The sequence below is a fragment of the Hylobates moloch genome, unplaced genomic scaffold (genome assembly GCF_009828535.3).
Source record: "Hylobates moloch isolate HMO894 unplaced genomic scaffold, HMol_V3 SCAFFOLD_6, whole genome shotgun sequence".
In the NCBI taxonomy this organism is placed as follows: Eukaryota; Metazoa; Chordata; class Mammalia; order Primates; family Hylobatidae; genus Hylobates; species Hylobates moloch.
This window is the reverse complement of record NW_026652281.1, coordinates 137,614,284-137,631,298: the sequence shown is the minus strand read 5'-3', so window position 1 is coordinate 137,631,298 and position 17,015 is coordinate 137,614,284. Positions and strand designations below refer to the sequence as shown.

General features: G+C 41.9%; 1 protein-coding gene across 1 annotated transcript in view; it reads left to right on the top strand.

Moving 5' to 3' along the window:
- The window catches only part of ATP10B (ATPase phospholipid transporting 10B (putative)), a 281,652-nt gene that overhangs the window by 247,104 nt on the left and 17,533 nt on the right, over positions 1-17,015 (top strand). Inside the window, exons 17-20 of the mRNA XM_032158541.2 lie at positions 876-1,001; positions 4,601-4,801; positions 6,307-6,387; positions 7,752-7,856. Coding sequence (XP_032014432.1) covers positions 876-1,001; positions 4,601-4,801; positions 6,307-6,387; positions 7,752-7,856 — 513 coding nt within the window. The remainder of the gene's footprint in view (positions 1-875; positions 1,002-4,600; positions 4,802-6,306; positions 6,388-7,751; positions 7,857-17,015) is intronic.

Below are 17,015 nucleotides of genomic sequence, written 5' to 3'. Positions count from 1 at the left end.
TGCATATCTCCTATATGCTGGCAATCTGTAGGCCAGGGGTATCCAATCTTTTGGCTTCCCTGGGCCACGCTGGAAGAAGAATTGTATTGGGCTACACATAAAACACACTAACTATAGCTGATGAGCTTTAAAAAATTGCAAAAAAAGACTCATAATTTTGGGCCACATTCAAAGCCATCCTGGGCCACATGCGACCTGCAGGTTGGAAAAGCTTGTGTTAGACACTTCACATTTAGGATCTCATTGAATTTTAATAATCATCACACCCTGTAAGGGATTGCTATTCCATTTTTTAGATGGGGAAACTGAGGCACAGTGAATTCGACCAAAATTTATACCAGGATTTATAAACAGGCATGTTCAGTTCATGTTTTTAAAAGAGTACTATAAACTGTGTCTTGTTCTGAGTAATCCCAGGGGCAGAAGACCTATTTCACCTCCAGGTAAAGGAAGAGCTATCACTTAGCTCCATCTGTGAATGGAGCCAATGGCCTGTCTCAGGGGGTGGTGAAAGGTGTTCAGAGGATTGAAAGTTGCTTGAATGGAAGCCCCTTCTCTGGTTAACCATCACATCCCTAGCACGGTGCCTGACACTTACTGGGTCACAGTCAATGCTTGCTGGATAAACGGATGAAGAGTCAGCCTAGACCACTGATCCCTTCTGATCTGCCCTCCTTGGATTCTAGAGAGGTTTGGATTTCCCCAAGGGAGGGTGGGGTGTCAGAATCCAAAAAGCTACCCAAGAGTGACCACAACAAGGGGTCTTTAGGACTCTGCTGGCCACAGGCCTAGACCAAAGCAACGCCCTTGAGAGAGTCCCTCTGGGGCACTGGCAGCCATGGATGGAAGCTGATGTGTCTTCTCTCCCCTCTCAGGCTGTCATGTCCAGCGACTTTGCCATCGCCCGCTTTAAGCATCTCAAGAAGCTGCTGCTCGTGCATGGCCACTGGTGTTACTCGCGCCTGGCCAGGATGGTGGTGTACTACCTCTACAAGAACGTGGTAAGTAGCCTATGGCGTCCTCCCACCCAGGCCTTGGCAGTCCTTGCCACAGGGCCAGATCTCCCCGTAGCAGTGGGCAAAGCACCTCAGCCTAAAGGAAGGAGTCAGGCTGGCATAGTGTGGGATCTTGAAACTGTTCCTTAATAGCTCTGTGACCTTGAGCTAGACTTTTCACTTTCTATTTTTGTGAAGTTATTATGAGAATTGGCAATGCTGTATGAAAAGCACCTGGCACACAGAGGGCAGCATGAATAGCTACAAGTGTAGACTCTGGAGTCAGACACATTGGGTTCAAATCCAGATGCCCATATGTGGTAATGTCCCCAAATCTCAGTTTCACCATCTGTAAAATGGGTGGTAATAGTACCTTTCTCATATATTTGCTATGAGGACTAAATGAGAACTTGCATATAAAGTGATTAGCATATCATAATCATTTATAAAGTTAGCCATTTTTTGTTGTTATTGTTGCTGTCATTACTCTTGGAGTCAAGTCTCATAAATGAGATTTTCTTGTTGTAACAAAGAAGGATTTGAAGAGCTAGTCTGACCTGTATCTTAGATTTCCTCTATATATACAGCCAGCTCAGTGTAAGAGGTATACTCCATGCCTTGTGAGAGTGAAGGTGAAAAGTACCTCACAGAATATAAGGCTGGAGCCCATGGCTTCACCTTGGGACTTGCATATCACTTCAGTGCCCCTGGGCTTTCTTACAGGGATTTCCTGGAGGGCAGGATACTAAATAAAATATCTACTTAGCAAAGATGTTTGAGGTGCAGAGGTTGTCTGGGTAGTCTTACCTGACTCCAACATGCTGTATGACCTTGAAGAAACTAAAGCTCACAGAGATTAATTAATCTTTTCATCAATAATATGGGGAAACTATAATTCTGTGTCAAGAGGCCTCAGTGTCAGAGCTCTGAAAAGCATATAGCCCTATAAAAATACAAACAATAAGTTGTGTCTCCTAGAAACTATGTTGGCTTCTGTCTTGTTGATGAGGGCCCACAGCAAACACATACCAACTGAGGTATTAAAATGGTCAGAAGACTCTTGTTTGAAAAGCCCTTTGTTAACAATGGGTATAGGAAGAAGTCAGAACATTGCTATACTAATGGAGGGAACAAAAGACAGAGTTTTTCATTATCTAGTTCAAAGGCTTTTAATAAATCCCAAGATCTTCCAAACAGAATGACTCATCTTTGCCTAAGTAAAAGGGGAGGATTAAGACCAAGGTGATGGAAGAGAAACATTAGCCAGGTAGTAGCTACAAAATTGCATTTTTTTTCCTCTTGCTCCAGTCTTTCTTTCAGACTCTGACACAGTCACACTTGCTCAGGAATGACTTTCTGTGCAAAGTTCAATGTATATGTAGATAAACAGCATGACAAAAAGTAATGTAAATTCAATCAACTTGATAGTAATATTATCTCAGCAAGTCTACGCAAACAAGTCACTCCATCTGACTTGAAACTCTGAGAGTGAAAGACTGTTTACTTAGAATTCAAAATGCTCCTGTTTAATTTTTTTGGCAGCTCAAGGAATAATTCTTTTGAATAAGCACAGCCTCTTCTCTGCACTAAATTTGTGAAATAGGAAAGAAAACGTTTCCAAGCAGCCACGCTTTCAAAGCTTAAATGATATTTATTTCCAGCCCAATGCCATGCTCAAAATTGCGATACTGATGCCGCATTATCTCCCTGTTGCAATTAGAAGGTGGAGAACTATGACTTCCACATCCGAACCCAATTTCAGAGGGGATTAAAACCTAGTCTGCTCTGAAATTTGAACAATGAATTAATTACTGCACTGTGGCTTCTTGAGAGAAAGAGCAGGCATCCAATCTCAGCAATGCTGCCATGGAGTTCAATGCACTCCCTGCAAGGTACAAAAATTCCAGTTAGGAAGAAGTGAAAAACAAGATCTTACCAGGGCTTCAGGAGGAAAGAAGCACCCTGTAACATTAAAACTCCAGGATGGGTGTTAGCATAGAGCTAAGATTAACTACATTGATTCAAATAACACTTGAATGTCTGCTGTGTGTCGGGAACAGGGCTGAGCAATGGGTATAGAGCAGGAATCAAGCCAATCATGGCCCGTGTGAGGCTGTCTACATTAGGTCTCAGGAAGCTTTTTCTTCAAAGAGCTGGATAATAAATATTTTCAGCTTTGCAGGCTGGTATATGTCTAGAAAAGTGTAATCTTATAAGCCAAAGATAGGACTGAGAAAGTTTAGAGGTAGTTAGAACTGTGAAAATTCAGATGCTGATTGTACCACTCTCTAGCTCTGAATTTGGGCAGGGGGGCAACAGTATGTCAGAACCTGGGATTCTTCATCTGTAGAGTGGGCCTAATAATGTTAATATTATTGTTAATATCGACATGTGATATATCAGTACAATAACATAGTGCTATTAGCAATACTAACCTTGCAAGGTTGTTAGGACAATCTATAGTGTGTATTGCACATCCAATGACGTACTATATGCTAATATACTGATGTATATCTCACTCCTGGCACATATAGAAGGTCAAATTTTATAACTGATGTTACTACTAGTGGCGATATGTTTGTAAAAATAGAGAGCCCCTCCAAAATAACATTGACCCAGCAGTCCAGAAATAGGAGTTACAGCTTGAACACAAACCTGCTGAATGATTTCTTGCAAGACCCTTCACATCTCTGTGCCTCAGCCCCACATAACTGAGAAGTTCTAGTTCTAACTCCAGGACGAGCTGCTTATATGTATGACCTTGGTCAAATCACCAAACCATATCGCAATATGGTAGACAATAACAGTGACCCAGCCCACCCGCAAGAGAGGAGATCTTGAGTGAGAAAGAGCTTTAGAAAAAAAAAGAACAACATTTAGGCAGATTTTCTCATTCACCCTTCTGAGCTGCATGACCATTAGGAAAGTATAGTGAAGTCAACCTTCTCACGAGGTCACCGTCCTACCAGGTGTCCTGCTCATGGTTCAATCTTTCTATTACCCCTTTATCAGTGACATCCCTTTCTATTACCACTCCACTGCCATTCATATTTCACATGCCATTGGTCTAAGTACTACTATTCCCAGCTGACAGATGATAAAATGATGTTCAGAAAGGTTAAGTAGTTTGTCCAAGGTCACACAGCTAGTAAGTGACAGAACTGGGGATTCAAAACCAGGCCTGTCTGCCTCCAAAATCTGTACTTTTAACCACCATAGTACAGTAATTCCTCACTTAATGTCATCAGTAGGTTCCTAGAAACTGTGATGTTGAATTAAGCAATGTTATTCCGGGGCTTGCCATACATCATTTTGCTTTAAGTTGCAGTTTCTAAGAACCTATTGGCAATGTTAAGTGAAGACTTACTGTCCACTCCCCTTAAACAAGTTGGTGGACTTCCCTTCAGGTCCTGAAGATTGTTAGTAGCAATAGTAGTAGTAGTAACAGCGGTAGCTACTGCTCTGAGGATTAGAATTATCTCTCATCCTTACATAACCCTGTGTATTATAAATGAGGAAACTGCCACTCCAGCAGGTCCCAAGCAGGAGCTGGTGACCGGCTGCACATGGAGTCCCACTCACAAGGCCATGCTCTTTGCCTGCAGTGCTATGTCAACCTGCTCTTCTGGTATCAGTTCTTCTGTGGTTTCTCCAGCTCCACCATGATTGATTACTGGCAGATGATATTCTTCAATCTCTTCTTTACCTCCTTGCCTCCTCTCGTCTTTGGAGTCCTTGACAAAGACATCTCTGCAGAAACACTCCTGGCATTGCCTGAGCTATACAAGAGTGGCCAGAACTCTGAGGTAAGGGGATCAGGCAGCCAAAGGGTGGTGACTTCAGCTTCTTACTGACCTCTACCCTCCCCTCTGGAGGCATCAGAGAAAGAGCTGTATGCCGGGGTCAGGAGCCTGCACTCTGACCACTGTTCCATCATTTACTTTGAGTAACTCCTCTCTCCTTTCCTGACCTGTTTTCCATTTGCTATTGAGGGTGTTGGGCCAGACTAGTGGGTATTTTTAATTATTTCTTAATTATATCACACATTAATATGGGACTGCCCTAGTCGAAGGGGAAGAGGCATGCAGAAGGATTCTATACCTTTCAGGGGGCCCCTCCAAGCTCTGAGATGCATCTATAGAACCCCCAAAGCGCAGTTTGAGAACCCTTGGGATTTATAGCTACTTTGCTTTTCACTGGGTAAGGTATACAATGGTTCTATTTCATATTAGGGAAGGCAAAACTTAGAACTCAAAATTACATGTGCTTTAGAACTTGCTGGTATCAAATAGACTAAGGCAGGCCTGAGAAGCCATCAGGTGGCATCCTAGGGAGGCCCAGAGAGGCCACACTGCAGCCCTGAACGATTTGGAGAAGTCAGACAGCATGCACTCCCAGCACCAGCAAGAAGCTGGATCAAGGGACCCTGGATGCCTCGAAGAGGGAGCTCTGGGAAGAGGGACTTTGCAATGCCAGAGAGTATCTTGCACCTGGAGGAAAGAAGGGCAGAGCCAGGTGTGGTGTTTGAGATCTGGCAATTATTTATAGACTAACAGCAAGCCCAGCTGTAACCCAAAGACAAGAGGAGAGAGCAACACAGAAGCCCAAGCAGTCCACATGAAGGGGGCTTGGTAGGAGCATGTGTTCATCTTGGGCTTTTCTAAGTTTATCCTTCCCATCAACGTGCTGACTGCATAGCAAATTCCTTGAGTATCTAAAAGAAGTTAATAAAGCAAGACCCCAAAACTGTAAAGGTTTCACTTTTCCTGGGGAAGGCACAAAGATTGATGCCTGAGAAGCCTTGTTTCTGGAGCCGTTGAACTTCAGAAACTTGGGAACCTGTGATTTGGGCTATGATTGAGATCTCTCAGATGCCACTCAGAAACTTTAGAATCTTTACACTTGCCAAGTTTGTAGCAACACTAGCAAAAGAACTAATGAGTGATAACAATGAATAACTGAGTACTTGGCTAGGCACTAAGGCCTGAGTACTTACTAGGTACTAAGGCACAATTGCATTTAGTCCTCTTGAACCCCAAGGAGATAGGCTATGTTATTTTTGCCCACATTTCATGGAAGAAGAAATTAGTTCTCCGCACAGTTTAGTAATTTTCACAAGGTCACACAGATAGTTGAACTGAAGTCTGTCACCCCCAAGTCTACGCTCCTAATTACTCCATTCTACTACCACAAACACAAGAGGCATTGTAAGCATCTGGTTGTCTGTCACAGTCACATGCAAGAAAGTTGCTTGCAAAGAATAGAGGCTTGCTATAAGGGTGATAATTATTGGTGTGTTCTCTCCTGGCAGTGCTATAACCTGTCGACTTTCTGGATTTCTATGCTGGATGCATTCTACCAGAGCCTCATCTGCTTCTTTATCCCTTACCTGGTAAGTCATATAGTCCCATTCTCACCACATAAATTGCAGAGAAGAACTGGTCCTTTTTATGTAAAGTTCCAGACTAGTAGTGTCCTTCTGAACACTTTAGAGCAGAGGCTCAAACAGGTAGCCTGCAGGTTACATCCAACCCAAGGTGTTTGAAAAGTCAAACACTACCCAAACATTTTGATTTCTGCAGGCTCTTGAAAAACTGAAAGCTATATTTATACTGGGTCATTTTTTCCCTCATAGCAAAAATCTGGACTTGACTTTGCAGCCGGGCTCACCTTGTGAGCATGTTCTCCAGTTTGCCTTAGTCTCTACCACTCCCCTTTTGTCTTACACCTGGCTATCTTTACTCATTAACTGTTTCCTACTTGAACACTGAAGGTATTTGAATTTACTACCCTTGATTTTTATATATACCTGTGCTTCGAAGGTCAAGGAAGCTAGCCTTCAGAGGCAGCAAGTTCCGATAATGAGATACTACATTATCTGAAAAAAGTAGCAAGAATGCAGATAGCAAGGGATACCAGCCCGATCTCAGTTTGATTCCTCAGTTTAAATAGTGAGAATTTAGGTAGCAAACAATATGTCTTCTTCCTGGACACAGGGTACAGGATGGGAAGCAATTGCCACCAGGTAAACACTGTTGCTTATCCAACCTCTGGGCTCATATTCTTTCATAACTAGCAAGATGATGGGGTTAGGGGAGGCAGGGATCTTGTGCTTTGCTTGAACTTCCTGGCTTACAATACCCTCCCTGGCCAGGCCTCTCCTTGGCTTTCCTGCTATATCTTTTGCCCTTGAATATGCTCAACAGACCTACAATGTAGGACTCTGGAGTTCTACAAACCGTCTGTGTTCACCCTCAGTTCTGACCTTTGCTGGAACTGCATTTACCCTCTCTTTCCAAGTGATTAACTCCTCTTATTCTGGTCTCAGCTAATATATCCTCTCTTCTGTGTTCCCAGGGTACCTTGTACTTGCCTCTATTATAGCACTTACTTCCTTAAATTGTACCACATTCGCCCTGCCTAATAGACTAAACTCATTGTAGGCAAACACAGAAGTATCCTCAGCTGTTAGCATAGTGTCTGATGGGCTCTCAATGAATTCTTTCTTCATTCATTCCACAATGGTTTCACAATCCCCATCTTGGCTTACTCCTGCAAACACCATTTCTGAATGAGTCCTATCAATTCCTTTTTTATCTTGACCTGTTCCTCGGATCAGTACCACACGGATGGCAGCTGGATACCTCCTTCTTCATTGACAACTGCCGTCACTGATGCTTTATAATCACTGTGTCAAAGCCAAAGTTTTAAGTCCACAGACATACCTGACAATGCCTGTCTGTTCCTCCTCTGCAGACCTATAAGGGCTCTGATATAGACGTCTTTACCTTTGGGACACCAATCAACACCATCTCCCTCACCACAATCCTTTTGCACCAGGCAATGGAAATGAAGACATGGGTAAGTGTCCCAGAGCCCCTTTGGCTTCAAAATTGTGCTCCTGTCCATTGACTATACTCAAATTTCTGAATTGTTTCATTCGGTGTTATCAATCCACTCAATAAATACACACTAAGCTCCTACCTATGTCCTACCTGTACAGAGATGAAAGGGGTGAAAAAGATAAAATTCTGGCATCAACTTGATTTTCATCTAGCCAGGATGTTAAAACTAACATATATAAAACAATGAGACAATTAGTTGCAAAAATAGATAATTGATAAAAAGTTCAGGGGTATGGCCAGGCATAGTGGCTTATGCCTGTAATCCCAGCACTTTGGGAGGCCGAGGTGGACAGATCACCTGAGGTCAGGAATTCGAGACCAGCCTGGCCAACATGGTGAAATCCTATCTCTACTAAAAATAAAAAAATTAGCTGGGTGTGGTAGCAGGCGCCTGTGGTCACAGCTACTCGGGAGGCTGAGGCAGGAAAATTGCTCGAACGTGGGAGGCGGAGGTTGCAGTGAGCCAAGATTGTGCTACCACACTCCAGCCTGGGTGACAGAGTGAGACTCCATCTCAAAAAAAACAAGTTCAAGGAAAACATTGACCATACATACCTGAGGCTGTGTTAGGGAGGAATTCTCCCCATTTAATTTTAGGGTGAATGATTAGAAACATGCCTCCAGGTAACCATATCTCAAGCATATCCAAATATCACATTTTGATATCTAAGAAGGCAATGTCACCTTTCTGATTAGATTCCTCTTGTCACTAATAACTATAAAAACTAATAGCTTACAATTCTACACCAAGTGTCTCTCTACATGATTAGCATGTATTATTTAACCTCTAGAGCCCTTTGTGTTAGGTGTTTTTATATTCCCATTTTACAGATTTAGAAATATGGTAGATGCAATAAGGTTTAACTTGCCCCCAAGCAGTGCAAGACAGAAGCAAGTTTTGAACCCTGGCAGTTTAATGTGAGCCTTTAACATCCATGCTAATAGTGTAAGTAGATAAGATTGAATGGTACACAGGGAACACTTTACAGAAAGATTTGTCCTTAGCCAAGCTCAAATGGCTTTCTGGAAGTACAAGCGTTAAAAATTTGGAAAATAGCCCCAGGTAGGCTCAGCATGTTCCTACATTCTGCAATGGAACTCTCCACCCCAACCTCCCACCACCACTATCACGAGCTAAAGCAGGCCATAACCAGCTGGGCAGTGGCTGATAAGAGCCACTCAAAGGTAGTTTTGGATCATGGAGTTCTCATTTTGAAAACTCCCTTCTCCTATTCAACATAGTATTGAAGTTCTGGCCAGGGCAATCAAGCATGAGAAAGAAAGGGTATTCAAATAGAGAGAGAGAAAGTAAAATGGTCTGTTTACAGATGACATGATTGCATATTTAGAAAACCCAATTTTTGGGGCAGACGCAGTGGCTCATGCCTGTAATCCCAGCACTTTGGGAGACCGAGGTGGGCAGATCACAAGGTCAGGAGTTCAAGACCAGCCTGGCCAACATGGTGAAACCCCATCTCTACTAAAAATATAAAAATTAGCTGGGCATGATGGCATGTGCCCGTAATCCCAGCTACTCAGGAGCTCGGGAGGCTGAAGCAGGAGAATTGCCTAAAGTGGGACCTGGGAGACAGAGGTTGCAGTGAGCCGAGATCATGCCACTGCACTCCAGCCTGGGCTATGGAGCAAGACTCCGTCTCAAAAGAAAAAAAAAAAAACTGTCTCAGCCCAAAAACTCCTTAAGCTGATGAGCAACTTCAGCAAAGTCTTAGGATAGAAAATCAATGTACAAAAATCCTAAGCATTCTTATACACCAACAATAGACAAACAGAGCACCAAATCATGAATGAACTTCCAATCACAATTGCTACAAAGAGAATAAAATACCTAGGAATACAGCTAACAGTGGAAGTGAAGGACCTCTTCAAGGAGAACTACAAACCACTGGTCAAGGAAATAAAAGAGGATGCAGACATATGGAAAAACATTCCATGCTCATGGATAGGAAGAATCAATATTGTGAAAATGGCCATACTGCCCAAAGTAATTTATAGATTCAATGCTATTCCCAAACTACCGTCAACATTATTCACAGAATTAGAAAAATCTACTTTAAATTTCATATGAAACCAAAAAGGAGCTCATATACCCAAGACAATCCTAAGTAAAAAGAACAAAGCTGGAGGCACCATGCTACCTGACTTCAAACTACTACAAGGCTGCAATAACCAAAACAGACGTATACACCAATGGAACACAGCAGAGACCTCAAATAACACCACACATCTACAACCATCTGATCTTCAACAAACCAGACAAACACTAGAAATGGGGAAAAGATTCCCTATTTAATAAATGGTACTGGGAAAACTGGTTATCCATATGCAGAACACAAACTGGACCCCTTCTTTACACCTTATACAAAAATTAACTCAAGATGGATTAAAGACTTAAACATAAAACCCAAAACCATAAAAGCCCTAGAATAAAACCTAGGCAATACCATTCAGGACATAGGCATAGGCAAAGATTCATGACGAAAACACCAAAAGCAATTGCAACAAAAATGAAAATTGACTAAAGAGCTTCTGCACATCAAAGAAACTATCATCAGAGTGAAAAGGCAATCTACAGAATGGGAGAAAATTTTTGCAATCTAACCATCTGACAAAGGGCTAATATCTAGAATCTACAAGGAACTTCCACAAATTTACAAGAAAAAACCCCATCAAAAAGTGGGCAAAGGATATGAACACATACTTCTCAAAAGATGACATTTATGTGGCCAAAAAACACGAAAAAAAACTCAACATCACTGATCATTAGAGAAATGCAAATCAAAATCATAATGAGATACCATCTCACGCTGTCAGAATGGCTATTATTAAAAAGTCAAGAAACAGTAGATGGCAAGGCAGCAGAGAAATAGGAACGCTTTTACACTGTTGGTGGGAATGTAAATTAGTTCAACCATTGTGGAAGATAGTGTGGTGATTCCTCAAGGATCTAGAACCAGAAATACCATTTGACCCAGCAATCCCATTACTGGGGATATACCCAAAGCATTATAAATCATTCTACTATAAAGACACATGCATACAAATGTTTATTGCAGCACTATTTACAATAGCAAAGACATGGAACCAACTCAAATGCCCAGTGACAGATAGGATAAAGAAAATGTGGTATACACACCCACCATAGAATACTATGCAGCCATAAAAAAGAATGAGATCATGTCTTTTGCAGGGACGTAGATGAAGCTGGAAGCCATTGTCCTCAGCAAACTAACACAGGAACAGAAAACCAAACAAACACCACATGTTCTCACGGATAAGTGGGAGTTCAACATGAGAACGCATGGACACAGGGAAGGGAACAACACACACTGGGGACTATCAGGAGGTGGGGAACAAGTGGAGGGAGAGCATTAGGACAAATACCTAATGAATGCAGGGCTTAAAACCTAGGTGACAGGTTGATAGATACAGCAAACCACCGTGGCACATGTATACCTATGTAACAAACTTGCACATTCTGTACATGTATCCCGGAACTTAAAGTAAAAGTTTTTAAAAATCCTCTGCTCCAATGTGTGCCAATGACAGAACAAAGTGATAAGACAAAAAAAGACATAGCCAGGCTTAAGTACAGGACAAATTTCTTCATGGACCAGGAGCACCAGAAGAGGCTGCAATACAATGAGGAAAGGAAGAGGAAGAGAAGGCACTGGGAAGGCTCAAACTGCAGACTTTCTGGGAACTGGGACAGGACACAGATCACGGTGTGGGGTAGGGCAGACTGGAACCCCATCTACTGCTGGGTCTAAAATTCTCCTACTCAAGAAAGAAATCTAAAGAAAAGATAACAATGGCAAGCTGTTTGGAGGTATAGTTTTTGGTTTGTTTGTTTTTGGAGATGAAGTCTCGCTCTGTCATCCAGGCCGGAGTGCAGTGGTGCCATCTTGGCTCATTGCACCTCCGCCTCCTGGGTTCAAGAGATTCTTCTGCCTCAGCCTCCTGAGTAGCTGGGACTATGGCGTGTGCCACCATGCCCAGCTAATTTTTTGTAATTTTCGTAGAGACAGGGTTTCAATGTGTTAGCCAAGATGGTCTCAATCTCCTGACCTCGTGATCCGCCGGCCTCAGCCTCCCTTGAAGGTATAGTTTTATCAGAAGCTGTTTGATACTAGAAACCACCAAGCTAATGAAACATTTAGAATTCTTGAAAATAAAATATTGTCATTGAAATTAAGACTATAATTTGTAGGATCTGCTCTAGATCAGACACTGGCAAAAAATAAACTGCCAAATTGAAATGTAGTTTTGGGAGCTTATCCAGAATGATACACAAATATGAAAAATAATTAAGAGGAAATGGTGGCTAGAACAAATGGCTTCAGCCTCTAAATAGGAATCTCAGGAGGAAAAAAGAATGATGGAGAAGCAATATTTGAAGAAATTGTCATTGAGAATGAGAATTTATCAAAACTTTGGATGTATTGCCTGGATATATCATAATTAAATTGTATAATATAAAAGATACAGAGGGAGCCCTTAAGTCTGCCAGAGACTATAGACAAATTACTTGAAAAGCAACAGCTACGCTGGTGACCAAACAACGAAAGCCAGGAGACAATGGAGTAATTATCTTCAAAAAAAACCTGAAGGAGAAAATAAAACTAGAAAAGCTACACTATTAAGAGTAAGGCAAAATAAATCCTATTTTCAAATAAATTCTATAAGGTTAACTACCCATAGACCCTCACAAAAAAAGGAACATACTTCTGCAAGAACATAAACAAAAGCTAAAACTATAAGATACAACATAAAGAAGGGCTATTCAATAGGTAGGTAATTTATGCTAAAGCCTTCATAGTGGATAGAAGAATAAAAATACACATTTAACTATACATTTTTCCATCAGAGTTCACTTTTTTTAGTATCTTAAGATTAATCACTAAAAGGGAAAGAGAAAAAAATCTAGAAAACTGTCAATTCTGCAGATGTAGGAAAGATGAAAAAGTGAGAGCAGGGGTGGCTGGCGAGATGGCCAAATAGGAACAGCTACAGCCTGCAGTTCCCAGCAAGATCAACACAGAAGGTGGGTGATTTCCACATTTCCAACTGAGGTACCCAGCTCATCTCACTGGGAGTGCTTAGACAGTGGTTGCAGCCCACGGAGAGCGAGCCAAAGTAGAGTGGGGCATTGCCTCACCTGGAAAGCACAAGGGGTTGGGGAACTCCCTGCCCTAGCCAAGGGAAGCCATGAGGAATAGTCCACTCCCACCCAGATACTACACTTTTCCCATGGTCTTCCCAACCCACAGACCAGGAGATTCTCTCGGGTGCCTACATCACCAGGGCCCTGGGTTTCAATCACAAAACTGGGTGGCCGTTTGGGCAGACACCAAGCTAGCTGCAGGAGGTTTTTTTTTTTTTTTTTTTCATACCCCAGTGGTGCCTGGAATGCCAGAGAGATAGAACTGTTCACTCCCCTGGAAAGGGGGCTGAAGCCAGGGAGCCAAGTGGTCTAGTTCAGCAGATCCCACCCGCAAGGAGCCCAGTAAGCTAAGATCCACTGGCTTGAAATTCTCGCTGCGAGCACAACAGTCTGAAGTTGACCTGGTACACTCCAGCTTGGTTGGGAGAGGGGTGTCCACCATTACTGAGGCTTCAGTAGGCGGTTTTCCCCTCACAGTGTAAACAAAGCCACCAGGAAATTTAAACCGGGCAGAGCCCACTACAGCACCTCAAAGCTTCTGTAGCCAGACTGCCTCTCTAGATTCCTCTTCTCTGGGTGGGGCATCTCTGAAAGAAAGGCAGCAGCTCCAGTCAGAGGCTTATAGATAAAACTCCCCTCTTCCTGGGACAGAGCACCTGGGGGTAGGGGTGGCTGTAGGCACAGCTTCAGCAGACTTAAACGTTCCTGACTGCCAGCTCTGAAGCACAGCGCTCGAGCTCTGCTAAGGGACAAATTGCCTCCTCCAGTGGGTCCCTGACCACTGTGCTTCCTGATTGGGAGACATCTCATACAGGAGAGCTCAGGCTGACATCTGGTAGGTGCCCCTCTGGGATGAAGCTTCCAGAGGAAGGAACAGGCAGCAATCTGTGCTGTTCTGCAGCCTCTGCTGGTGATACCCAGGCAAACAGGGTCTGGAGTGGACCTCCAGCAAACTCCAGCAGACAGGCCTGACTGTTAGAAGGAAACTAACAAACAGAAAGGAATAGCATCAACAGCAACAAAAAAAAGTCCACACAGAAACCCCATCTGAAGTTCACTAACATCAAAGACCCAAAGGTAGATAAATCCATGAAGATGAGAAAAAAACAGCACAAAAAGGCTGAAAATTCCAAAAATCAGAATGCCATTTCTCCTCCAAAGTCACAACTCCTCACCAGCAAGGGAACAAAACTGGTTGGAGAATGAGTTTGATGAACTGACAGAAGTAGGCTTCAGAAGGTGGGTAATAACAAACACCTCCAAGCTAAAGGAGCATGTTCTAATGCAATGCAAGGAAGCTAAGAACTTTGAAAAAAGATCAGAGGAATGGCTAACTAAAACATCCAGTTAAGAGACGAACATAAATGACCTAATGGAGCTGACAAACACAGTATGGGAACTTCGTGAAGCATACACAAGTATCAATAGCTGAATCGATGAAGTGGAAGAAAGGATATCAGAGATTGAAGATAATGAAATAAAGTGTGAAGATTAGAGAAAAAAGAATGGAAGGGAATGAACAAAGCCTCCAAGAAATATGGGACTATGTGAAAAGACCAAACCTATATTTGATTGGTGTACCTGAAAGTGATGGGGAGAATGGAACCAACTTGGAAAACACTCTTCAGGATGTTATCCAGGAGAACTTCTCCAACCTAGCAAGACAGGCCAAGACACATAATTTTCAGATTCACCAAGGTTGAAATGAAGGAAAAAATATAAGGGCAGCCAGAGAGAAAGGTTGGGTTACCCACAAAGAGAAGTCCATCGGACTAACAGCAGATGTCTCTGCAAAACTCCTACGAGCCAGAAGAGAGTGGGGGCCAATATTCAACACTCTTAAAGAATTTTCAACCCAGAATTTCATATCCAGCCAAACTAAGCTTCATAAGCAAAGGAGAAATAAAACCCTTTACAGACAAGCAAATGATGAGAGATTTTGTCACCACCAGGCCTACCTTACAAGAGCTCCTGAAGGAAGCACTAAGTATGGAAAGGAAAAACCAGTAGCAGCTACTGCAAAAACATACCAAATTGTAAAGACCATTGACACTATGAAGAAACTGCATCAACTAGTGGGCAAAATAACCAGTTAACATCACGACAGGATCAAATTCACACATAACAATATTAACCTTAAATGTAAATGGGCTAAATGCTCCAATTAAAAGACACAGACTGGCAAATTGGATAAGGAGTCAAGACCCATTGGTGTGCTGTATTCAAGACACCCATCTCACATGCAAAGACACACATAGGCTCAAAATAAAGGGATGGAGGAATACTTACCAAGCAAATGGAAAGCAAAAAAAAAGCAGGGTTGCAATCCTAGTCTCTGATAAAACAGACTTTAAACCAACAAAGATCAAAAAAGACAAAGAAGGGCATTACGTAATTGTAAAGGGATCAATGCAACAAGAAGGGCTAACTATCCTAAATATATATGCACCCAATACAGGGCGCCCAGATTCATAAATCAAGTTCTTAGAGACCTACAAAGAGACTTAGACTCCCACACAATAATAATGGGAGACTTTAATACCCCACTGTCGATAGTAGACAGATCAACAAGACAGAAAATTAACAAGGATATTCAGGACTTGAACTCAGCTCTGGACTAAGCAGACCTAATAGACATCTACAGAACTCTACACCCCAAATCAACACAATATACATTCTTCTCAGCACCACATCACACTTATTCTAAACTTGACCACATAATTGGAAGTAAAACACTCCTCAGCAAATACAAAAGAATGGAAATCATAACAAACAGTCTCTCAGACCACGGCACAATCAAGTTAGAACTTGGCATTAAGAAACTCACTTGAAACTGAACAACTACATGGAAACTGAACAACCTGCTCCTAAATGACCACTGGGTAAATAATGAAGTGAAGGCAGAAATAAAGAAGTTCTTTGAAACCAATGAGAACAAAGACACAACGTACCAGAATCTCTGGACACAGCTAAAGCAGTGTTTACAGGGACATTTAAAGTACTAAATGCCCAAAGGAGAAAGTGGGAAAGATCTAAAATCAACACCCTAACATCACAAAAGAACTAGAGAAGCAAAAGCAAACAAATTCAAAAGCTAGCAGAAGACAAGAAATAACTAAGAGCAGAGCAGAACTGAAGGAAATAGAGACACAAAAAACCCTTCAAAAAAAAAAAAAATCAATGAATCCAGGAACTGGTGTTTTGAAAAGATTAACAAAATAGACCACTAGCCAGACTAATAAGAGAAAAATCAAATAGACACAATAAAAAATGATAAAGGGGATATCACCACTGATCCCACAGAAATACAAACTACCATAGAGAATACTATAAACACCTCTACACAAATGTACTGGAAAATCAAGAAGAAATAGATACATTCCTGGACACATATACTCTGCCAGGACTAAACCAGGAAGAAGTCAAATCCCTGAACAGACCAATAACAAGTTCTGAAATTGAGGCAGTAATTAATAGCCTACCAACCAAAGAAAGCCCAGGACCGGACGGATTCACTGCCGAATTTTACCAGAGGTACAAAGAGGAGCTGATATCATTTCTTCTGAAATTATTCCAAACAATAAAAAAAGAGGGACTCCTCCCTAACTCATTTTATGAGGCCAGCATCATCCTGATACCAAAACCTGGCAAAGACACAACAAAAAAAAATTTCAGGCCAATATCCCTGTTAAACATTGATGCAAAAATCCTGAATAAAATACTGGCAAACCAAATCCAGCAGCACATCAAAAAGCTTATCCAACACAATCAAGTCAGCTTCATCCCTGGGATGCAAGGCTGGTTCAACATACGTAAACAATAAATGTAATCCATCACATAAACAGAACCAATGACAAACACCACACAATTACCTCAATAGATGCAGAAAAGGCCTTCAATAAAATTCACCTCTTAATACTAAAAACTCTCAAT